At 41.2% G+C, this 25,318-nt stretch overlaps 1 protein-coding gene across 5 annotated transcripts in view; it reads left to right on the top strand.

The window, feature by feature from the left end:
- Nucleotides 1–25,318, top strand: part of GRB10 (growth factor receptor bound protein 10) — a 145,446-nt gene that overhangs the window by 11,807 nt on the left and 108,321 nt on the right. For 4 of the 5 annotated variants that reach the window (XR_012659104.1, XM_075084370.1, XM_075084368.1 and 1 more), the window contains exon 2: nucleotides 24,681–24,778. The exons of the other annotated variant lie outside the window; for it this stretch is intronic. Coding sequence is in view for 3 of the 4 variants with exons in the window: in XM_075084370.1 (XP_074940471.1) it covers nucleotides 24,728–24,778 (51 nt within the window). In the remaining variant the exon portion in view is untranslated. The remainder of the gene's footprint in view (nucleotides 1–24,680; nucleotides 24,779–25,318) is intronic. 5 annotated transcript variants of the gene reach the window in all.

The following is a 25,318-nucleotide window of genomic DNA, read 5'->3' as shown; positions in this document are numbered from 1 at the left end:
GAAACAACTGTATCAAAAGTGACTTTCAGCCAAGATGCTGCCTCTGCAATCCATTAGCACTTAAAAATTAACCAAATACTCTAGGTAGCTTAAATTAATCTTAATGACTTTCTGCCACTTTTATTAGAAGAGTCTGTTTACAACCTTGTTGCCTTAGTGTAGCGTGGATTGCAAATGGGGTTATTTTATCAGTGAAGATGATTTTGCAGTGTGGCTGTAATCTCCCTAAAGATTTGTCTGGTCAATGAAGGAATAACAGGATTTGTATAAATTGAAGCAGAGCAGCCTGAAGTAGCTATATCCTAAAACTGACCTAACCAATAAAGCTTTGAATTATGATGTCATCTTCCATCAGGGAGCACTGCAAAGTCTCCCTGCCCTCTTGCATCCTGTAAGAAAAGACTGAGCCATCCCATTGTTAGGGATGAAAAACTGAATACAGATTAAAGACCTAAAGTATAACTAAGACTGTAAATTTACCCTGAATTTTGGATATAAATGAACACCAACTAAAAATGGTTGGTGTTTTTTCTATTGTGATACTTACTGTAAAAGAAAGATGAGAAACTATTCCCGTCTGTTTTTGAGGATTTGATTGACACTTCCTTAGTGACCTCTCTGCTCATGTGTGTTTTGCAGCAGTGGAAGGGGAGGGGAGAGGGAAAGCTACTTTAAAGGAGAAGGTTTGGGAGATGTGGTGAGAGCCTAGAAAAGAAGGCATGAAGAAGGGCAATGTTGACACAACTCTCGACTTTTTAATCAACTTGATTTCTGCCTCCCACATGCACCCACTTCTCAGCAATGTGGGAGGAGAAGGCGTCAAACTAATTTCCATAGTCAAGTAGGTATTTCTAGTGTAATGGAGAGAAAAAGCAAAGCTGCCCCCACCCCCGCCCCAGGTAAAGATGATGGGATGGGTAGGGGAGTGTCTTAGCTCATAGTACGGCTAGATCGTGGCTCTGAAAACTATTACTGATATGATTATGTTTCCAGAGTAATGCTAATAACACTTTCTTGGAGCTGCTCTTGGGCATCTGTATGGGAAAAGTGTCCTGTTTCTGCGGGCTGTGCTTTGCCGGTGTGATGGCTGTATTAGTCTGTGTTAGCTTTCACATCTCAGTTCATGGAAATTAAATCTTCAGAGATGATGACTGTCTCTTCAAAAGTGGAGGATGTGTTAGGGAGAAGAAGAAAATGGGGAGAGAACTGAGTATTTATACCACAATGCATGGTAAACGTCCCACTAGTGATACAGGTAGCTAATTCACATCTAAAACTTGGCCTCCCTTCAGTCCTGGTCTAAACCACAAGTGTCACTGTTGAGTAGATGTTTATTTGCTATGTCCTGTGGTCTGATGGCCATTCGGACAGCCGGGGATTCCAGGGTTTACCACATGGTGAGGTGCCTGAGCAAAAATGCTTCTGCTCTGACTGCAAACCGTGGCACATCTGAACTCCATGAAATGGCAACTAAGTCAACTATCTTGACTTAAAATGTCTACACCTATTGATTTTATTTAAAAAAAAATAAATGTTTTTCATTTCCCAGCCCTGTCACTCTTTAGGAGTGACTAGTGCTTTGCCTTTGCTGACTGTCAGCCTTGTACTCCAAGATTGCATCTTTACAACTGCAGATACTGCAAAGTGGAGAGTGGACGATCATTCCTGATAGTGAGAGAAGGGCACTGGTGCAAATCCTGTAAATCCGCAGTGAGCCCCTCCCCTGCATAGAAACCTGGTCTTACTTTGAGATCCTCCTTGCTGTTGCTGTGATATTTACATATAATTCCTACTCCTTAAAACAAAAGTGGGTTATATCTAGTCAGATTTAAGGGAAACTATAAGAATTAGCCTTATTTATCCCTGCATCAGCATCTTAACGCTGGGTATTCAAGAAAAGATGGCAAATGACTGTCTTTTTGACACTGTACGATATAAAGCAAGTGCAATTCCAAAGCCTCCCTTAAGCTTCTGTGGCATGCTTAGATATCTTTCAGTTGCATTGTTAAAGGCTAAAATAAATCTTGGACCCAGGAGTAGTAGACCTGGGAGATGTGAAATGTCCATCCCCAGCTACTTCCACTGATGAAAATGGTGGCGGCCAGACTGTGGTGTGTGGGGAGAGCAACTGCAGAAAGAAAATTGGCTGAATAAGATGATAGTGCTTGCAGTTATGCCTAATCAGAGTTCAGTCCCTGTAAATACTCCCAGAGGTTTTACATAGTGAGAACAAATGCAATTTGGAATAAGCTGATGGGTACAGCTCAATGCTCACAATCCATGAGCTACAAAGAAAAGAAAAATTGAAGGGATTGAGACTTTGGGATTTTCCCTAAACCTCCAGAGATGCTTGCTACTCCGTAAGTATTAATGCCAAGCTGCAGAATGATAGGGTTGCACCTTACAGTACTGACTTCAGCTAATCGCGTTGCAGTAACCATGTATAGATTATTCTTTTCCATGCTCTTCTCCACTGCTTGTACCCTTCAAAAATCTGACAGACAGTGGAACCTTAAGATTTTGATCTATAGCTCATAGCTTGTGGCTAAGCATATAAAAATGTTTAAGATATTAGGGTCAAAGTGGTGTTTCTGCTATTTGTCCTCCAGAGTGGGACTTGAGAGCAAAATTCCCAATGCTGTTCTCTGCAGGGTGTTGGCCACGTGCCTCTTTTGTCAGGTTCTGATTTGTTTGTAGTGTTAGGACATAGCTGGATCCTTGTATCAACAGAGCCAAGTACATGGGTTAGACTTTTTAAAAAGATCTCTTAACACATAAGGTTTGTAGGGAGTTGGTTTTTTTTAAAGACATTTCAGCTCTGAAGGTTACAGTGGGCATGCAGCTCATTGGTATTGTCACTTTGGATAAAGTGCTCGTAAGAAAGAGGGGAGACAATGCATCTGGGTTAAGCTTATTTTTCTTGTAACATAGTCCTATATCTGGAGAGGAGAATTTTGAGAGGTCAGCTAGTCAATGAAAAGCTGGAGTATAGTTGTGTTTTTTGATAGCAGTTTGGTGACAGTGATGGAGAAACTCCACATACTCCCCAGACAGTCTGTCTGTTGACTCATTGTATTTTTTTTTTCCTTTTAGCAATTTTGACTTGGTGTTTTTCTTTCCTCTTTCCCCAGTGCCCTCACACCACACCCTCCCTGCCACTCCACCCAGTAATGTTTTCCTAAATCATCTTTGTTGCTTTTTAAACCTTTCTGTTTCTTCTTCTGAAACTTGTGGGCATGGAGAACAGATTCATTCTTCGCAGCAGGCTTTCATGTATTTGAAAGATATCTTCATGACCCTTACTTTATCTTCTTTGGGCTGAGCTCCAGTTCATTCTGGTTTTTTCTTTTTTCCTCCCAGATGTCATGTTTTTCTAATTCTGTGATGTTCCTATTGCTTTTGCTTGGATTCTTTCCAGTTGATCTTTTCTGAAATTTGCTGAAGACTGGATACAGCATCATGCTGGAAGCTTTATCAGCCACAAGTAGAACAGAACTGTTGCATCATGACTCTCACATATGTTCCTCTATATGTTCCTGTATGGTATTTGCCTCTTTCTCAACAAAGAATTTTCCAGTTTCTGAAACTTGCTTTGAATTCAGTCTTCCAGCAAGCTGGCAGCTTTAAGTTAGCAGCTTCCCCAAGTTTAATGAGTGTAATTTTCTCCTTTGTTATCTAGATTGTTAATGTTAGAATAGTGTGGGACCAGGGCAGATGTCTGCAGAGGTTATTCAGTACGTCAGGCTAATTTGTGAGTCTGTCTTTGACGCTGAGCAAATGGTAAGTCAGCGCAGTTATCTACTCACTTTCAAATCTGCCATTAGATGACTGTTTGCATTGATAACTGTGACAGAATTTTCTTATTCATAAGAATGCACTTTGAATCTTTTGACATGGTTTTGCTAATATCAATATTCAATGTCTACTGCTTCTATGTCCCTAAAATACATTATTCTGCCATAGTTGGAAGTTGAGTTGGTTTGACCTGGCTTAGCCATGAACAATCAGTTCTTGTTGAGTTTGATCTCTTATTTTCTTCTTGGTGCTAGCAGATGGGTTTCATGGCAATCCATGTGCAAATAAGCAATAACTATAATCTTTCAGGTGGTTCTTTCCGTTCCTTTCTGCTCCCGTTTCTTTAGGATATCACTGTTTGTCATTCTCCAGCCTCTATTACCTTGTCAATCCTCCATGAACTCTGAAAAATAACTGCTAATGGTTTGAAACTTTTAAGAGAAACCCAAACTGTTCAATATGTTTGTGACCGAATTTCATGAAAACCAGCTAATTTGAGAGGAAACTGATTCATTTAAGGTAGTGTCTGATCTGTGCTTTCTTCCCCGCCCCTTCCACTCTGTTCTATCATCACTAGTATTAGGGGCTTTTTCTTCTTTGGGCCTTACTACCTGTAGCTTTCTTGAGAAAGTGATGAGTAGGCTGACCTTTCCCTTAATCATTATTTTATTGCTGTGGAATTATAGAAGGAGTGTTGATATTTTTGATGTCCCTGGTTTCACCTCGCTTACTTTGGTATTGCACTAATTGTCTTCAGGCTATTGCTGTTCTAGTAGCATGCAGATAAATGGACTTTGCTTGACCTCTTTAGCTAGCAGTGGAGAAGAACTAACTGTTGCTTGCTTTTGGTCATGTATGGGCAACAGCAAAACTTAAACATCTTGGGTCTGAGGGTTAACTGGAAGCCAATTAAACTGGAGATGAGAGATAACAAAGTCAGTGGCAGAAAGCTCTCTTCAAATACAAAGGCAAGTTCTTTCATCCAGAATCAACCCATTGAAATAGTTAATGGAAAAATATCAAAAGGTTGAATCTTCATCTCAGCTGGTTTTGTCAGATTTGGGTTTGGGAACATCATTTAGTTGGTGCCCCTGCTCAGCTCAGCCATAATTCAGAAGCCATGTAAAGTTTTATATATGGTGTTTCTGCTCCTGTCAGAGACTATAGTAGCTGACAATAGAAGGTATCGAAATATATCTATGAACTCAGAATGGCTAGATAAACTAGGGGCTTGGTCCTGTGTCACCACCAGATCTAGAAGCATGTTGGATAAGGGGCTTTTTTCCAGAGCAGAGACAGGGAAAAATGCTAATACTGTTCACAAAATAAGAACCCTTCTGAAAAGGAACGTACAGTTTCAAGAACAGATGGTCTAATGGTAATAGAGACTAACAAATATTTGTTGGCTGGCAGCCGTCTTTCAGGTTAGGATCTTGTCTTGAAAGCTCTTACATAGAGTTGACTTCCCTTCTGTGAAGTACTTGAATCTACTCTGCCCTTTTATCCTCGCGGGAACTTGTTCTTCCTGGTCTAACAAAAATGAACTTATGATGAAAGCACAAGGTAAGGTAAGCTCACAGAGGCAGGTAATCTTTGTTGGAGCAGCCAGTGGCTATTTCAGATTTTGTTCTGCTCTCTGTGCTCCAGAATTAGCATGCTGCAGGACGGTTGTCACCCCTTTGATGGAAGGTGGGAAGGCTGACTTGGAAACATGCACAAGTCTTGCTTTGATCATCTCTCACTTCTTGTGCAGAAGCAGCATATTGTTTGTTAGACAGAGCTTACGTAATCCTCCTTCTGTGTGTGTGTGTAAACATATTTAACACAGGCCTTTTGTTTCTTGTAGTTTAAATTTATCCATAGTGTACGTGCAGTGTGGAGAGGGTTGGAAGAGGGATGAGTTACAGGATGCATTTCAGACTCCTCTCCTCTAGTGCCCCAGAACTTGTACGGACTCATAACAAGCAAAACGGAGGTGAAATAATCCTATTCTTATCTTCTCCCCGTGCCCTACCCTGCTAACAGCAAGCTGACTCTCTTTCTTTCTTTAATCAGTGGTATTGCAACCCTCACTCCTTCCTTGCTGGGTTGATTCTCCTGTTGCACAGTAGCTGGTAGAGAGGCTTTAAATGCAGAATTAGTGTATAAGCCTGTGCCATTTTTGGCCAGCTGTTAGTGTTTAAAGTCTTTAAAGTCACCCACTAAAGACAACGCAGAAGAACAAAAGTCAGCTTGGATATGTGGCGTGTGTGTTCTTGTTTAATATCGGAATTCTTGGTATGGCCAGGGACGCATGCCAGCTTTGGTAGTACAGGGCACAGTTCAGATACTTAAGTACTATACTAAAAATAACAGGACTATTTTAGACGGACCCAATTAGGGAGAGAATAACTTGTTGCTCTGCAATCAGTAATCTGAAGTAGCAGGCAGGCTGCAATGTGCAAGTAAACTCGGCTGTTGTGCTTGTGGAGTTGCCAGTTTTGATGTTGCTTCTTTACTGTGTTCCTTAGATGCTTTTCCAGAGTCTTAAAAAAAAAAAAAGTGTTTTTTTTTTTTAAAAAGCCTCCTCTTCAGGCAGACTTTGTGTGCTTTAGTTCAAATTTTGATATTGCAGTGTTAAATGGCATTATAGCCCCTAATCCTCCAGCAGTGGCTTGGGAAATTCCTAGAAGGCAGGGAGCAGGAGGTGAGAGTTGCCGTGCAGTGCCCTCCCCGTCACAGTAATCAAGCTTTGCCCTGCCTTGAGGAAGGACAGTGAGGGTGAATCTGGGCAGCCAAGGAGCTGAGGGACTGGTTTAAAGATGGTCACTTTCCCCTGGTTTGCCTACTGGGAATGGAGGAGAAGGGAGTACGGTTCCTGAAATGTGCTGCTGCTTGCTTTGCTATGTCAAGAAGTACAGTGAAAATAACTTGCATGTTTAAGCGCCTCAGACAAAGCATTACTTTACACTTCAGTAGTTTCTCTCTGATGGTTTTATTTTTGGTGGTGCTGCTTGCTGCCACCTTCTATTAGATTGCTCGGATTTCAGTGAAGCGAGTTAGAGGAATCTGAATTTCTCTGTGTATGGGGCGGTGGGGAAGAACCAAGCACGCTCCAGCATCCGAATCCTCTGGTCTTGGAGGGCTTTCAAGTGACTGGTCGCATTTGGTCCCAGTTCTTTACTGCTCCTCAGGACAGGGCTGTGCATGCAGCCTTATGCAAATGCTGCATTGGATAGACTTGTGCTGATGCTCGAGATGAAAGCTAAAGGCACCTAAAACTTCTATTTTTGTAGGCGTCTTTCTAGCATGCTATTTTGAGAACATGAAAAAGCTGGAATCGTTTTGGTGTTGTGACTCTCATGCTATTTTGAAAGTAGCTATTCTATTCAAAATAAACTGATAAAAGAGGAGTTCAAGGCCATGTTCAGCTGTAGTGTCTTAACAGCTTTCCGTACGGCATTGAACCTACGTTGTGATTTCAGGAGGACTTTATCAGGCTTGTGCAAGAAGCTTCATGTTCTTTAAGATCTAGCTTTCGGTTTGCTCTTGTCCTGGTCTGAAATGCAAAGAAAGGAGAACTTTCTAGATGCCATTTTCATAATGGGTACCTTTCGTATTCAATGATGAAACATGTCACATCCTGAATATAGTAAATTCCCATGGAAATAGTGGGAGAGGCACCCTGGCAAAGCAGTTCATGTTTTGTGTTGCAGAGAGCCAGCATTTAGCATGTGCTTGTCAACTTGCAGGCTACATGGATTCTACCTTCTGCATACTGCAGCAGCCTGCGGGACTTGCTGTTAAAAGTAAATGTTACATGGAGGATGCCTAGCAACTGTAGTTTTTTAGGTCTGTGCCAAATTGTTAAAGGTGCAAATCTGTTAAATTGATGCAGTATTTTCTGGAGGACATGGTGTGGTGGTGCTCAGGTTGTGCTTCTGGACCTCTCTGTGATGTGGCTGTCCCTCCAGCTCTCCTTCACCGTCCCAGTTAGGTTAATGTCTAATGCCCATGATTCACAGCCAGGAATATTAATTTTTAAAAGAAAAATTTATGTTCATTTGAATTGCAAACTTAGTTCATGTGAAAGGGCTCTGTTAATAAGCCTGGCTGAGGGGCAAGTAGGCTTCTGTCCCCCTGTGTCTGGTGGGGGACGTGATGTGGAACAGAGGGACCTGGGGCTGGCAGCCGGGAATAGCAATGTCTTGAATGCAGAGCTCATGGCTCAGAAACCTGCCCTTTGCCGGTGCCTGTGCCTGGGGCCTGCTGGGTGACCTCAAAATCCTTCCCGGCTTTCTTGGTTTCTGTGTTTGAAAATGGAGTTGGTTCAGGGCTCTGCCGAGCGCCAAAAGGGCAATAATCTGTATAAGAGTTAGCATAGTTATGGCTGTTCCTCTTGGTAAGCGTAGCTGTAGTGGATCAGACCACAGGTTAACCGAGAACAGATTTTTGTGTCTCTGGGCCATCGGTAGCAGTTGCTTAGGTAGAAAGCCTGCAAGGAGTTTTCTTCTTTTAGGCCCTTCTGCTCCATGGTGGGCTGTGCTGCAGTTCTCTGGGGTGTGCGTCTCCGTTACTATAGTCGCTGCGCATTAATGAGCTTTTCTGGAGCGTAGCCTACATTTGTTTTAACATCCTGAGAGGTCCGATCACCCCATGAAAACGATTTTCATGTTTCCTCTCCACTTCGGATCTCTTACCTACCCCTTTCTTTTGAAAGGGAATGGTCATTCTCTGGGCACTCTGTAACTGTCTAGATGACTGTCCTCCCTCAGCTGTCTCTCTTCTGCTTTTTCCTTCTTCAGTGTCATAACAGGCCCTAGTTTTCAAGAAGTGGGTGTGCCCTGGGTTTAATGACTTGTCATGATTCTGCTCTGCTTGTGGCCGCTCCTTAATTCTCATCACTGTGTTTCCTTGTGAGGCATGGTCTGCCTTTCACTGCTGCCCCCAAGATGATAGTTTCAAAGAAGACTTCAGGCTCCTGACACTTACTTTATTGGTACACACAGGCAGGGTTATCTTCCTTTTTGCACATTGGCTTGAGTTTGTGGAAGCTAAGTCAGCATTGTCCTTTTGGTTGCCCATTTGCTCATGATCCTGAGATTGTTCCACTGTCCTTTGTGTGAAGCTCCATCCCTGACGGCTGAACACGTCATACTGCCTGCAAACTTTGTGTTGCCTCCCTGTTTGTCAGGTTTCGGAGAGCTTATGGATACATTGAAAAGAATGGCCACTACAGTCAGTCTTAAAATGCCATGTATGGACAAAATGGTCTGTGTTTTTCTACCTTTAATTCTTATCCTTCAGCTGGGTGTTGAGTGGTTCTGTCGTCCCATCCCGTCCGTCCCTGTCCCGCCCCCCCCCAACTACAGCAGCTCAGATCCTTTTAACGGTCCCTAGTTAGGGATAATGTCCAAATGTCTTTGCCATGCAGTATCAAAAACCTCGGGTAGGTTTCCGTTGTAACTTCTGCAAAAGCAGTACTGACTCTTCCTTGCACTGTCTTATTTATTACCCATGCCTATGTTATCTAGTTTTAACTGATCTTTTGGTAAAGAAGTCACTTCCTGATTTTTCCGTTCCCTGAATTTACCTTGCACTTGCTTCTGAAAACTGATATGACTTGCCATCTTTCATGCTATGTCCAAATCAATTTAGGTGTGACTGGGTATATATGACAATTAGCAACTCGGCAATTTGTTTTCCTTCAAAAATCTTGGCTGAATTCTTTCCATTTTAGCAACTTATTACAGTCTTTTTATGCTGCTCTTAAAATGTCGTCTGTCAGCAGTTGCTTAGTGTGTGTGTGTGTATGTATTTATAAAAATCTGGTGTCTGGTGAACTTTGAGGTTGACACTGACTTCTTTAATGAACAAACATAACATCTCTTAAGGAACTAAAATAAAAATGGTCCTTATGTTTTCTTCCTGTCAAGAAACCTTGAAGGTGTTTACAGCTAAGGTGAGTTTTGGGGTAAGAGGGTGGAAAGCCTTGGTTTACTGTATTTTGCATTAGAACTGATAGCAGATGCCGTTCTAGTCTGGTCTTTGGGTTCAGCCTATGTCCAAGTTCACTCTGGGCATTTGTTTGAAGGTTGCTGTAAATGTGAAACTATTCTTCACTATCCTGACTTCTGGGGCTTTTGCGTTAGGTTATAGGGAGTGCCTACTGCAGCATCAATACATCCTGTGTTTCACTTCTGAACTTGTGTCCCTCCTCTGCATTGCTTGTTCTCAAGTTACTGGGACACCAAGTTAACATCTTCCAGTACATTTGGCAGAACAAAGTCAGAGGAATGTACTTCTTGGTTAGAAAATTTAGTCTCCATGTTCTGCAGCAAAAAGATGAATATAAGATTTCCATGCCTGAGCAAGAAGTTTCAGGCAAGCCTCCCACTAGCAAACGAAAACACCTGGGAAGCTCTCATGTATCTTTTGCAATGTTCCTAACACATCATGAAATACTGCTTTCTTGTCCAGTCTGAGAACTTGTTTATGAAACCTAATATTGCCCTGTGAAACTCAACACTTTGCGTCTTAATACTACAGCCTGAGTGATGCTCAATGAGGTGGACAGGGTGCTTTGTGTATCAGCTGTTTCAGGAGTCATGAAGTCTAAATATGGTGCTTCCTTAGCTGGCACTTGGAAGCTTCACCCGCTCCTGGGGAGGTGAAAGAAATCTCGGTGTCACAGTGCAATCCTGTAGCAGTTGTATCCTCCAAAAAAAAAAAAAAACATCTGAGTCACTCATTCGTTCTTTTTCTTCCATGCTGCTGGCCAATCCTGATACCCTTCTATTTTACACAGGAGGGAGAAGGCAGACAATACTGTCTTTTATTACTCATACCCTGCAGGACATTATCTTCTTCGCAAAATATGGGTGGCGTCTGTCTGTCTCCACTTCATGGGAAAGATTAGCAACAATTAAGGTCAACAATTAAGGTTGTGAAAACCTTCGAATAACTGCAACATCTGCTCTTATACTAAAATAAATAAAATAAAGCTGGAGCTCTAATTGCCAACAGAGTACTTGCTCATATCTGTTTTGTAATTGCGGGCTTGTGAAATTCACACTGTTAACCAGTCCCTCGCTGACCAATGCGAATGACCAGCAGTCGGGGCAAGTAGTGATTTGGCCGAGAGCTATGTGCTGAAACTGAGGTTGTGGGATGAGAAGTGGGAATCCTGTATAAAATTTAGGGCACTGTGAACCTTGCCATGGCAGCAGTGGTCAGGCGGCTCCCAAGGCAGACAAGGGCTGTTGTCAGCCCTTTACCTCAGGCATGGCAGTTGACCCCCTGAACTTCTCGGTCCATTTCAATGTCAAATAAGGTGTTCCTAAACTGCCATTGACTCTAACTGGTTTTACTCCTGCTTTGAAACAGCATAGGGTTGGTTGTTGGGGGGTAATTTACTTTGTCTCAACTGAATGTTTTTTCCATAAACTTGATGGCAAGAAAGCACCCGAGTGTTTTCAGAGGTGGACATTTCTAGAAGTAGGCATTGAGGCAGCAATGGAAATAACTGACCTATAATGCATGTGGACCTTTTGCTAACATATCAGGAAGATTTTACAAATTAAAGAGAACATTCTGAACTTTACTTCAGGAGCATTCATTCAGACAAAGCCATTTTGATTTAAAGGAATTTTCTTCTATGAATGGAACAGAATATTTTGAGTTGGAAGGGGACCTACAATGATAATCTAGTCCAACTGCCAGATCACTTGGGACTGACCAAAGGTGAAAGCATATTATTAAGCGCATTGTCCAAATGCCTCTTAAACACTGACAGGCATGGGCCATTGACCACCTCTCTAGGAAGCCTGTTCAAGCATTTGACCACCTCTCAGTAAAGGACATGTTTCCTAATAACTAGTCTGAGCCTCACCTGATGCATCTTTGAACCGTTCCCATGCATCCCGTCACTGGATACCAGGGAGGAAGGTTTCCAGTAAGTAGAGATCGCTTATTAATTTTTTCTGACTACACAGGGTGACTTCTTAACTCTGCTGATCATATGCTCTGCAGACATAATGTAGCTTCCTTCCAGAAAATGGAAACTTCAGTGCTGCTCTGGTGCTGGGAGCTGGAGCCTAGTCCTTCTTGGCACACGTGGCCTCTACAGAGGGAATGGTTTGTGTTCTGACGTGGCACAGGAGTGGAGCGATTCTGCTCTTTCTAGGGCTTTTTCTTTTTTCTTTTTTAAAAAAATGTATCTGCTGAGGCATTAAACCTTAAAAGGCTTAACCTGCTATTTCCTGAGATTTCCATCAAAAAAAGACTGTTAAGGATCTGTTAACAAAGCCTGATAGAAAACAGCCATGTCTTTCTATCCCTCAGATGATAGAAGAAATTCAGGTGTATTGTTCCTTGGTTTGCTCAATATTTCTAATTCACTGTCTGTTGGTAGTGGTTTTCTGCTGCCCTACATTTCATTACTCTAGCTGCAAGATCTTTTCTGGCCAGTGCTGCTGCTTGCAGTTGTAGGGAAAATTATATCCATGTTATTCCCGCTGCTTGCTTCACCGTCCTGGGTAGTCCTACTGAGACTGACCAGAGCGCTCTACAGGGTGATGTGCTGTTGCCTTCAGCAGGAACAGAGTGTGAGGATACGCCTGTAGTTTTTGAGACAACGCTGGGAAGGTTTACAACTAAGACCTTCTCTAGGAACCATGGCTATCTTTCCCTGTCATGGAGAATAGTTCATTGTTCCTGTGGAGTAGCCTTCTCAAACCCGGCTCTTGAGAGGCATCCAGCTTCAACACACTTCTGCATCTGTCTTGTTTTGTAGGGAAGATTTTTGGTTTTGTATGATAAAGAGGTTCTCATTTAGTTAAATGAAACAGCCCTCATGAAAATTCTGCTGCGTGTTTTAGGCTATCGACTTTTATGAGTTATCGGACTAGAAAAGATGCGTAGGTAAAGATGTTGCAGAAAGCAAATGTGATGGTTTCCAAGCCATAGTGTAATTTACCTAAGACCAACAATGCTATAAAGAGGAGAGAGTATCAGCCATCGGTGGCAAATTCTGTGATACTGCTGCCTGTTTGAAGGAGGTGGGGGGAACACTAAGCTCTGAGATCTGTAAGCATCACAGCCTTAGGTGAAGGAAATATTTGCCCTCTTCCAATGACAGAAAGTAATATGAAGCCTGTGGAAGTATTTGTCTAAAACAGGCAGTTGTGTGAAGCCATCTCTTCATGCAGAACTGCGTTTTAATAAAGTAGTACTGCTAATTAGTGGGGCTGAAATGAAAATCGAGACTTTTCTGATGCATCTGTCAAACTGATTGTATTAATGATGAGTGCTTTTATAGATCAAAATACAAAGGAACAAAAAAACTCTTTTGAATTCTTTTTTCATCAATTAAGTGTAGCAATTGGAAATCTCAAATTTCTGATATTCAGAGATAAGCTCTCTTGCGAGAGTATCTGCTGATTTTTTTTGATTAATCTTTTGGTTTATTACACTGCCATGTGTGTTTTGAAGGTGGGAGAACTTTTTTTGAAGAGCAAAGCATGAATAGAATCTCTACCTCAAGCAGCAAATGAAATTCAGGAAAGAGAACTGAGCTGTATTTTTATTTATTAATTTTTTGTGAGATGGAGCATTCACAACACTGAATTCTGCCATGTTGGCTGAAAGGATTATGTTTTGCATTCTGTACTGCTGCTAAAGAAGCTCTTCATTTGCTTACTGAGTTCACTTACATGTATGTCAGTGTATGCACACACATACACACAGAGTGAAATTAAACCCCCAAAGTTGCTGGGAGAAGCTGAAGCTTTGCCGGGATAGACTTCTGCACAGAGACTGAGTCTGGGGATACTGTGGGACTGGTTTGGCACAATTATCATTCTTGTCCAGAAGTGCTGAGAGTTTGAAGTTATGGTGCTGCAGGCTGGGGAGGGATTTCTCTAGTTGATTTTGAGTGTCTGGATCATGGATGTCCGCATCTGAGCCAGTTTTCTACATTCCCTTTGTCGTGAATTCCCTTTGTAGTTAATGGAGAAAAGCAGGTGCTCCAGTGATGTGCTTCACTGAATTGTGTAGGTTGGAAGATCATCTAGTCCAAACCTCAGCTTTGACTTCTAGGTAGGTGCCTTGAAACAAGATGAACCGCATGTAAGGAGTGCCTGTTTGTCCTCACTGACTGATGTGACAGTGCATTGGAATAAATTCCCCCTGCACCCATACCACCACATAGGGTATGTGACTTTCTTCCTATCCTGTACTAGAGTTGTGGCCAGCTCCGGACGTAACCTGGATGTTGATTTGTTTCTTTGGGCAATGTAATGCAGGCCTATAAAATAATGTTGTGTATGGGGAGACCTATGTGCTGTCTTCTCCCTCCTTTCTACTGCTGCCAATACCAGTTGGGCAACCTTGGGGGTGGGAGAACGCACATGGGACATGTGTGGGGGTTCTAGGCTTGGAGTACAGGTGTCTTGTGGGTTAAAATACGTCGGTATGTAGGAAAGACACTTTGGCTACATCTGGAGCCTATGCCATTTGAGAACAAATGTTCCCTTTCAGCTGCCCTGTAGTCTGAAGGTTAACTAGGGATGTTTCTCATTTAATGCATATCTAGTTAACCTTCAGTGCTGGTGACGTTCACTGTTTCATGCCTCTGTTAAATAGTCCTAGAAGGCCTGAAACAACAGATTTTTTTATGGCACCTTGAAAGAACAGGGAAGTAGCTCTTAATGTAGATGGCTTGGCAGAATATTCTAGCCAAGTCAAGTATTTGGCCTGCTACCTAGCCTTGGATATGTAATGTTTGGGTGCTGCCAAAATACCATTCTAATAAAGCTGACATAGTCTATGAAGCCTGGATGGTATTACTTCAGTTTTCTTTCCTGTGCTTTCCAGCATTGTGTTTTGAAAGGGTTGATGGAAGCTGTGATGCTTCTAAGCTCACCAGAGTTGTCATTAGGTTGGGATTTTGGTCATGTCGTGACCTTCAGGATCAAAGGAAGGAGCATGCTGTCTCTCTTCCTCGCTTTGCAGGTGCAAGTTAATAGCAATAAATAAATGTTCACAAATGCACATGGAACATGTGCTCAGTTGGCCAGACTTCAGCTTTCTGTTGAACATTAATACATTAACCCTTCTACAAAATATTAACCTATTCTGTAAGTTTATTTTCTGTTTTGTTTACACTTAGTTGGAAAAGCAATGCCCTGTTTGTCCCATGGTGGTATATTTGCAAGTGGGTCAACGTACTTGCTTTTGAGATGTCAGCTGGAAACTTTTTCAAAGGCTGAAAAGCCAAGGGGATAAGAGACTTCTGCATTTCCTGTTTCCTTTTTATTTATTTTTTTTAAATTTCCAGCCTGTATTCAAGAATAGAGTACCAGTAACAGTTGCGTCTTGAAAGTCAGTTAGGTGCTGCTGCAGCAGCACTGATTGCCTGCTGCTAACTGTAAACCACTCGAGGATTTGGAGCTTGCATGTTGCATAATACCAGCAAATGCATCTGAGATTACAAAATGGTCTCTCTGCTCTAAGAAGTGATTGTTGTGATTTGTTAGCAAGGTGGTGTTAAAATACACACACACACGAGGTATCTGTGACATCAGTATCTTAAAACTGCCAGTAGTTTTTTTTTGCAATTGAGTATACTCTGGCACTGCTGGTGCTTTGTTGCATGGGAGTGAATAAGCGCACTCTCCAAATTTTGTACTCCAAGCTGGATTGGCACAATTTTTATGTTCCAGTCAGTCAAGGCTGTGTGTAATGCTTTAGTTTGCTTTGGGTTATCCCTTGCACTTCTTTACTATATCCCTCTTGAATAAGATGAGATTCTCTGTCTCGAGAGCAAGCGGTATTTGCTGGAATTGCCTCCTTGCACTCTGCAACTAGAGGCAGAGTTGGCTGTCATCTGCTTACTTGGGGTTGATGTAGTCCAGGACTTGCTTACATGGTTCAGTTACTCATGGCTTTAATGAGTTACTGCTTACCAGCTATACAATGGCAACTCCTACCCTGCTGTGCATGAGAGGTAAAATGGGTTTGCTTGTTTATTTTTACTACTTACTACTATTACTTACTCCTTTGTTGCATTTCAGCTGATTTGTGGTGTCTTAATTGTTTGAACAATTGAATTCTTTAGAATAAACCTTATTTGGGAATATGTCACCACAAAATTCTTTGCAGGGTAAATTAACATACTGTTATTGAGAAATGGATCTCAGCTCACAGCATGTAACCTTTTTCAGAGGCTAAGAGGAAAGGCTTTCTTTTGAGTGTTCTAACCGTGTGAACAAGAGGTATATCGAACGTAACCTGTGCACTTAAGTGTACCTCTTATGGTATCTGATCTTTGTGAGTAGCATGCTGTTTGAATTGAAATGTCTTAACTTGCCCTCCAGCTTCAACCGTTTATATGGTATTAAACAGTGTAAATAAACTAGTGCTTATTCACTATTATAGATAACTGTAAAAGCCTCTGTCAATTGATTTGCTTTAAAAACATGAACCTTGCTGTCTAAATAAAAGCTTTTGATAATCCTAGTTAATAACTCTTCAAAAAAAAATCTTGTACTAAGAAAACAGCAAGTGATACATGTACACTTACTCTGTTAACTATTGGTATTAAGCCCTGTAAATCATCAAAATGAAAAACCGGTCTAACGTCCTTGCTCCACAATGATGTGTGTGTTGTTTTTTTTTTAATCCAGGAAAAGTGTTTTGACCCACCTGAAAACTCTGGAGGTCAGGAGAGACCTAGGGAATAATGTGGATGGTATTGATAAATATCTGCCTATAGCTTTCTGTGCACAAGCGTGGGTTTTAGTTTTAGTTTTGAGGTCAGTCTTATGGTCAGTGCTCGGTAGCCAGTACTGTGATACAAAAAGGAGAAGGTTTGGTGAGAAGCTTTACTGAGCCCCCAGCATCAATCTTGCCAAGGAGGAAACTTCCTTGTAAAAAGCATCAAAGCAAAGAAAAATAGGCTGTGAATAACTAATGATTGATGAATGGATCATTTGGATGAAACAGACTTAAAATGCTTGAAAAACTGATCAGTGGGCCATGTGATAAAAGATTACCTTTTGTTCTTTGTTTCTTTTTATGTATATCTTTGTCTCTTGCATTGGTCAGAAGGGGAAGAAAGGCTTCTGCGTGCTCTGGAAGGCTCTCCTCCAAAATGAAGGGGTGTTGCAGAGATATATGAGAGAACAGAAGCTGGGAACAGAATATAGGTTCCGTAGATTGCTTCTCTATGATTTGAGAGTTCCTCTGTCACACCTGCATATATGCTTCAACTATTTGCTTTCCTAACTCTTGTTGTTAGGAAGTTGTAAATGTTACAGTTGTGGGGAGCATCCTACCATTTTGTCACCTTAGCAAAGGGAAGTTGAGTGAGTCAGGTAAATCTTCCCAGTGTAATGCTTTGGTCTAGGCATGTAGATTAAGCTGTGGTTTCAATCAGAACCTGTAACGATCTGACTTTCTTCAGCAAAAATGCATTGTACAGAGGCTGATGAACTTGCTGTATTTGTGTAGGAGTGAAGTAGAAAAATGTCTTGTGTGTAGTTCAGTCTCTGCGTTGGGGGTCTAGAGCCACTGGCTTTCAAATCCCACCTCTATGCAGGGGGAAGGCCCATTCACACCTGTGGCAGGTTGAAAGCATAAAGACTTCTTAGTATGTTGGATGCAAAAAGCACTGCTTTGGTAAGTACACAACAAAAGCAGACTTCAGTTGTGTCAGTACCACAAGGGGAAAGTAAATGCCTTCTAGAAAATGCAACTTTATCTTTTGTTTGGAGACTTACCCAAATGTTTATCTTCTGTGAGATGCCTGGAAAGCAGTAATTCTCATGGACATGCAGTAGAAAAAGTTTGCCATCTCCTAATGCCAGTGAACAAAGAAAATGAAAGGTCACAGATTGCCTTTGCCAATGTAATAGTTTGCCACTGGAAAGGGGTGATCTTGTTCCCTTCTCCTCCTGCTCATGCTCTCCTGCCATTCACATTGTGCCAGCTGAGCTGCTTGTCAGATCTAAGATTATTGCACTTCCTTCCTTAGCAGAAGACTAACCCAGCAAAACAAATGAGTTAATTAACACAACAGAAAATTACTCTTTTTTTTTTTTTGCAAGCTGAACTCATTAAGGACCATACATGGCACAAAAGGGGGAGAAAGAGGGAGTGCCATGAAGCTGCTTGCGAGGAAGTGGAGGAAGCAAGCAGAGCAAGGGCTGATGGAGAGTGGGATGCCTGTCCTGTTCTTGGCAGTAACAAGCTATTAAATCATCTTAACTGTTGTATAACTTCACTCTAAGTCTTCAGGTTGGATAATAAAAGCCTAAAATAACAGAAGGAAACAATTATTTAGACCGCTTCCCAAAATTACAAAATCTTGGATTGTTATGAGAAATATGACTAGATTGTGGGGAGAAAAAAAAAGGAAGGAAAATGATAACACAGAGAATAGAGGCAGTATTTTTCAGTTCTCTGGAAGCAAAGAATAGAGTGAGGAAGTGTACATACGAAATTAGAGACCATTAATCATGGCATTTTCAGCAGTTGTCATCCTTGGGCTGCCTCACTATGCATCTACAGACCTGCCCTGTTTCTGCATATGGCTTGCTGATGGGATTGTGTGCTCTGTGCTACATAGTTCTTTATTTCAGTTTCTGTCTAATCAAGATTTTGTTTAGACTTGGGTACAGTCTGTTTAGTTGTCGAAGTTCTTGCTTCAAAGCTATGGAGCTATTAAGAGGCAGAAGAGGATTTTGAGTGGTCAAGGGAGGTAGTGAAACTGCGGAGTTTCATAAATATTTCCAAATTTCATTATAGGTTTGTTTTTTAAACTGGCATACTTCCTTCAGGAACAAGGGGAGGAATCCTTACTTAAATGGGTGAGGTGCAAAGTAATAGTTTTTCTCTGAGGACTTTTTATCCTTGCTGTCAGTGAAGCTGCCTTCTCAGGAGGTGAACATTAATTCACAGGCTATGAGTCTTGAAGTCTTTTCCGAATTTTAGGCAGCTTCAGGAAAACAAAAAATGCTGAACTGCATATATTTTATTTAATTTTATTTGGCAGGACTTAAAGTGGGATGGCATCAGCTCTTCTGTGCTGCTTCTGAAGTATGTATCTGTTTTGGCTTTCAAAAGCCTGAATTGCTGTTGCCAAGATTCTTTACTTTCTGGCAAAATTACAATGGCAAATGGCTTCCTTTACAAGGTGTAATATTTAGACTAACAGCTTTGCAATTAAGAATGGCAAAGAGAATTATATTCCCTTTTTTATAAGACCAGATTTTTTAGTATGGAATCGTGGGCGTGTTTGGACGTAACTGAGTGCTTTTGATTGATGATTTATATTTTGAACAGTGCTTTTCATTTTAGTGCGCAACACTTACTTGAAATTTTACCTAGAACAATGCTTTGTTTTCAAAGATATGTTCAAAGTATTACTCTAGTCAGGCACTTGCTCTGTATCATAGACCTGCAAATGCCTTTTGCATACGTATGTGTAACAAAACGTGTGTGCACATGCCAACTCGTGCAAGGGAAGTGGAAAGAAATGGGGAAACCTGCAAGTATTCTTAAATATTATCTGATATTAATCTCAGTAGGCCATCAGGATGTCAGCAATAATGTCATTGAATCCCTTTGGTTGGAGTGTTTGGGGAGGTGTTTTGGAGATTCAGAGAAAATAACTTGTTTGAAGTGGAGTTGCCCAAGTATTGGTTTTTCAGTGTGAGAAAACTGGAGGCTTTGGGTCTGGAGAAGGATGTCTGGAGCTGGGAAGAGAAGCAAGCGTGTGTTAGGAGTGAGTAAAATGGAGAAGCATAAAATGAAAGGATGAATCCAGTCCTCTGTGTTTGTTCTGTAGGAAGCTGCCAATAGTAGTTTGAAGTAAGAGTCATCTTGGTTGTAGTTGTTTGCCAACCTGCACCAATGAACCTTTGAGTCCTGCTGACCAAATGATCACCTTGCGGGTGGAGGGCATCGTCAGTCTTATAAACTGACACAGTCTCTACTTGGAACCACCACCAAAAGAGGGGCAGTTGCTTTAGAAATCCTTATACACACTGATTGCTAAAGCTATGTTGGAATCTGGTGGCAAATGCGTGTGCTGCCAAGGGTGCTTTAGGATCTAGTCTTCTTGGTCCAGCCAGCTATGGGATCTGGCAGCACTTTCTTTCCAGCCCGTGTGGTCAGGCTTTCTTCTTGTGAGAAGTTGGGTGGATCTTTTCCTTGCATGGAAAAGCACATCTGGGTCCCATGTTTTAAATGCAGCTGTGGACACTGTTAGCTGTCAGGTCTTTCAAATACAGAAAATTCACTGGCATGCCTCATGCTGTTCATATCCAGATCTTATTTCCATTGTAACTATGGCAATAGGAGTAGACTAGTAAGAAAATACAAGTGTATGTGTCCTCGTGCCCTGTGTTGGTGTAGAGGATTGCTAGATGCATCCATATAACTACTTTAACTTGAAGCCACCTGAAGAGATCTTGCTGATTGCTCTTTGTGTGGACCAACAAGACAGGGTCTTTTTTCCCCTGGCTGTTCAAGAGAAGGAAAAAATTTTAATCTGTATGTTAAACCTGAGGCCTTGGAGAAAGGTCTTCAGGTAGGTCAAAATTTAAGGCTGTATTGAAGCTTTTTTCCCTGCCCTCTTCCACAGTAGTTTAGTTACAGAAAGCAGAACATTACAGAAGAAAAATAATGAAATGCCCAGGACTTGAAAGGGAATAGAATTCAGCAAATTTAAGTTACCTTTTATGAAAGGTAACTCCAGTTTTCAAGAGCTCTGGAGCTTGTCTTGCAACTCTGCCAGGTTAAAAAAATTTTTTTCCCCTCCTCCTCCTGTTCCTAACTAATCTGCAAGTGATTGCGTTATTTTTAAAAATTAATTTTGTCTTGAATTTAAAGACTTTGACAGATGGCACATGTAGAACCTGGAAAACTTCCTGAATTGGCAGAGTGACCATACCACTGCCACTTCCCTACCGCAGTATCTGTAGGTGCGTAGGCTGGCTGTGCTTCCAGAGTGCTGGGTGAGATACTGTTTCCTCTGTGGGGAATATGCAGAGAGTAAGTGATCAGTCAAAAAACATACCCAGTGACAGGCTTAATTTGCCATTAATAGAAAACTTCATCGACTGGTTAGGTGGGTAATTTGATCGTGACTAGAAACAACTCATTCAAAACAGCAGTAATCTCCAGGATGCGTACCTGCAACACTTTCCATGCAGGATGAATATCAGTCTTTGTGTGACTTGGTTTAACACTTTTTAGAGACCGAGACGTCAAATCTAAGCCTCACAATAGACTATTCTTTAGGCTAGAGAACATGAAAGGTCATAAGATTTGGTTTTGGTATGAAAGTTCGTTTATCGTGACTGTCCTTTCAGGGACTCTGTCCAAGGAAGACCTCTTACACCAACAGAAGCATGTGAAGTCACTTGGTTTTGAAATGTGCACAGGCTTGATGCTTGATGGCTTGATGCTGCACAACAGTTGTTCTTGCCACTGAATGTCCGGAGTTTTTGTAACAGTGATTGACTACGTAGCTTGTTTTCTATTTACGATCCTTTGGAGTTCCCTCCCTGTTTAAGGTGTTTTTGGAAAAGGGCAGTAACTTGGCACTTAAATATGTCTTTGAGATTTGTGCTGCTTAACTTTTATGGAAAGAACATGTAAATCTGTATGGAGTAACAGTTTCTGAAGAGAACTGACGTGCTAAAAATCCCGTTTAAAGACAATAGCAAAGAAAAAGTTGACTTTTCTTTTTAAATCCTAATTTTATAAACTGAACACACTAATTGGTATAGAGTTCTGTCCCGATAAAATTTATTACTCGGTGATGTGGTGCAACAGGGCCTTAGATCTTAAAGGTGAGCAAAGGCTTTTTGTATTCCTAGGGTAGGACTGCTTTAATAAACTGCTTTTAGACAGATGAGAGATGCAATTTTAAATAGGTGTTAATGTATGATTGACTAGGAATGATATAATCTAGAGATTATTGCTTTTCTCTGTTTCTGCGGTGTTAACAAATGAATACTCAAGAATGTAGCAGTGGAGCAAATGAGTCTTTAAATTATGCAGTCTTGACTCCAACTATTGTTTGAGGTAATTGATGATCTTCCATTGGTGTAATGGAGCCATGGTGTAAACTGCAGCACGCCCTAGAGTAGACAAATTGGTCTGGTATTGTTTAGGAACATATTTAATCTATCTTGCTATAAGTGAATTGGTGCCTTTTGCTGAAACACTTAGAGAAAGATCAGCATTTTAATATTCAGGTCTAAATAACCTACAGTTAAACTTACAGCAGTCATGCCTTTTCCTGTTCTCTAAATACTGAAGTGATAATAAACATAAAACTTTGCAACGTAAGGCTGAATTCTTTTCCCTTATCCCCTTACCTAAACTTTCTTTAATTTGTGGGTTTACAAGCTAATAATACAGTTCTTTGTTCTTGATGCATTGTACCAACTTCAGAACACCTACTCCAGTAGCTTGCCTAATTTCACTTTAGATATACTTACAGAAAACTGTACTCCCCGAAGTGAAAAGCTGTGCTTTTCTTTTGCATACATTAGCCAAGATAAAAGGGATTTCCATAAATCTGTGCTTAATTCTTCCAGAACAAACTGGGCAAATAAGGCAGATCTTGCCCTGAAATTGAAATCTTCAGATCTCTCTTAAAAACTGACTGCAAACTTTTAGGTGTGGAGTGGGAGTTAGATGGCTGTGGATCACTGTTTATAAGTTTAAAGACTAGCAACAGTACAAGCTGGATGTCGTAGAATCACAGAATCACTTAGGTTGGAAAAGACCTTTCAGATCAAGACCAGCTGTTAACCTCTCACTGCAAAGTCTACCACTAAGCCATGTCCCTAAGCGGGACATATACACGGTTTTTGACCACCTCCAGGGATGATGACTGCACCACTTCCCGGGGCAGCCTGTTCAAATGCTTGACAACCCTTTATGTGAAGAAATTTTTCCTAATATCCAGTCTAAACCTTCCCTGGTGCAACTTGAGGCCATTTTCTCTCAACCTATTGCTTGGTACTTGGGGGAAGAGACCAACACCCACCTCGCTACAACCTCAGGTATTTGTAGAGAGCGATAAGGTCTCCCCTCAGCCTCCTTTCTCCAGGCTGAACAGCCCTGGTTCCCTCAGCTGCTCCTCATAAGACTTGTTCTCCAGACTGTTCACCAGCTTTTCTCTTCTTTGGACATGGTCCTCACTACAAGACAGACATTGAGGTGCTGGGGCCCAAGACTAAAACAGTATTGGAGGTGTGGCCTTGCCAGTGCTGAGCCCAAGGGGATAATCACTTCCCTACTCCTGCTGGCCACGCTATTTCTGATCATGCCTACAAAGTTAGATGTTTGAGGTGGTATTTTTAACCTGCCTCCCCCCTGCCATAATGTGAATCCTGTAAGATTTTGGTTTTAATAGAAAAAAAGTAGCCAGAATAAACACCTTGATTTATGTATATTGGGTTAAATAGATTTTCAAACTTGCTGTTGCCAAAACCAGTTTCCTCCTGAGGTAATTGGAGATATGAATCGACCCCAGAAATTACTACCTCAGGAAAACTGCAGAAGACCAGTAACTTCTTCCTGGAAAGAAGCTCCCAGGAGTTTGCTTGCCTTTCAGATAGAGGAAGCTATGATACCTCAGCCTTATCTTGGAACTATATGAAATAAAGCTTCCTCAGTGAATGCATGGTTTACTTGGGCCATAGGCTGCAGCTCCTCTGGGAGCAGTTTTCCCAAGATGTCTTTCACCCTTGACCATGACTTAATGGTCCCGTTAATCTTGCTGGGACTTTTGGTTTGGTGACAGTTCATGCCCACTAGAGTGCAGTGGGTAGCCTGTTTAAAACTCAGATTTTTGTTTTGAATACATAATTGATAATTAACAGTGAACAAGACAAGAGCTTGCTTGTGGTAGGTGTAAAAGTTCTGTCTCTGCTTTGCAGCCTGCTCTCTCTCCCCCACTTCCTCTTTTTTCATCTGCTCAGAGGTGGCATTGCTTATCTTATACTGCAGGGATGTCTTCAGCTGAATGGCACTGGTTGGGAGAAATGCTGGGACCAGCAAATAGTGCTTTATATATTTATATGTTTTTGTTTAGTTTTGTTTCCTTTGTTATGAAGCAGCAGTTAATCACTTTCTTGACATTGACTTAATACTGCCTTCTCTTCTGGATTTTTATTTCTTTAGCCATCTGTACCTTTAAATATATTTGCAGTAGACATCTTTTCAAGCTTGATCTAATCAGAGTGATGCTTAAAAGAAACACTGCTCACCTTGCAAAGTTGCTGCTAATAATCACTCAGAAGAGTAAGTGCAAGACTTGAATGCAGATTAACATGGGATACCCTATTTGATATATTGCATGAGAATAAAGCCATGAGAGAAAACACAGGTGGGAAAGGATAAAGGGAAGAAGTAGTTGCATAACTAGGTGTTGAAGGCTAATGCTGCATAATGATCTCAATGATCTTATGGGTCTCTTCCAACCTAAATGATTCAGTGATAAGTGGCTGTCATCTTAATTAACTCCCAGATCTCAATGTTTTCTTTCCACAATTGAAAACATAGCCTCAGTTGGTGAGAGCCAATTTTCACATGGTTAGAGTCTAGGTGTGAAGAGAGGCTTTCTTTTTTGCCTGGACTGTGGAAATAAAGGAGGAACCATCCTGCCTGAGAATATTTATGTTGGGTTTTTGAATAAAGTACCCGGTTGAACATGTTTTCTAGGCTACAGACAGCAAATGTGCAGATTTGCGACTCCAAGTTGATGCAAATCCTCGTCACCTCATCTTGCTCTTCTCGGTCTTCCCCCTCCAACTGTTTTCAATAATAAGTTGATGAAATGTCTTCAGTATGGTTTCTGACAGTTTGTTTGTACTCTGCAGGTCCTGTGAAGCAGTAGATGTAATTTGAAGAAAATTTGAAGGAACAAATGGCTTTAGCTGGCTGCCCAGATTCCTTTTTACATCTTCCTTATCGGATAGTAAGTTATGAAACTGCATGTTCCTGTCAGCTTGTAGCATCGTATTGCTGTGTGCCAGTGATTGATTGTGCATTCAAACTTTTCATCAAACTGCTAATAGCTGTCTGGCAATTCTCTGGGTTTTGCTAATGTTTGGGAACAGAGTCTCTATTACCATCCTGTATTCAAGACCTGCTGCTGAAAAAACTGGGTCACTACTATATACTGATTAACATTTGATACCTGTCCTCAAAATATGCAGTTTACATTTGGGAGAAGGCACTTGTTTCCAAAATAAATGGCAAGCTATGATACCAAAGAAATGCCTTGCACCAAAAAGTATCAGTGTTTGCTGAATGCTGTATTTGTAGGAACAAAGAGATTTTTACACTTGGTTAGAGCCTATGTTTGTCGAGTCATTATGCTGTATCTAAGCAGCCAAGATGACATATTACAAAGAATATATTAAAAAAACAAACCACAAACCACCTCAGCTCAATTAAAAGGAGCTAGGCAAAAATGCACTTAGTTCTCATATTTTTTGTTTTCCAGGCAGTTGAC

Source organism: Phalacrocorax aristotelis, chromosome 2, assembly GCF_949628215.1.
Source record: "Phalacrocorax aristotelis chromosome 2, bGulAri2.1, whole genome shotgun sequence".
NCBI classification, from domain to species: domain Eukaryota; kingdom Metazoa; phylum Chordata; class Aves; order Suliformes; family Phalacrocoracidae; genus Phalacrocorax; species Phalacrocorax aristotelis.
Note: the sequence above shows the minus strand (reverse complement) of the source record. Positions and strands in the feature narration are given on the sequence as shown.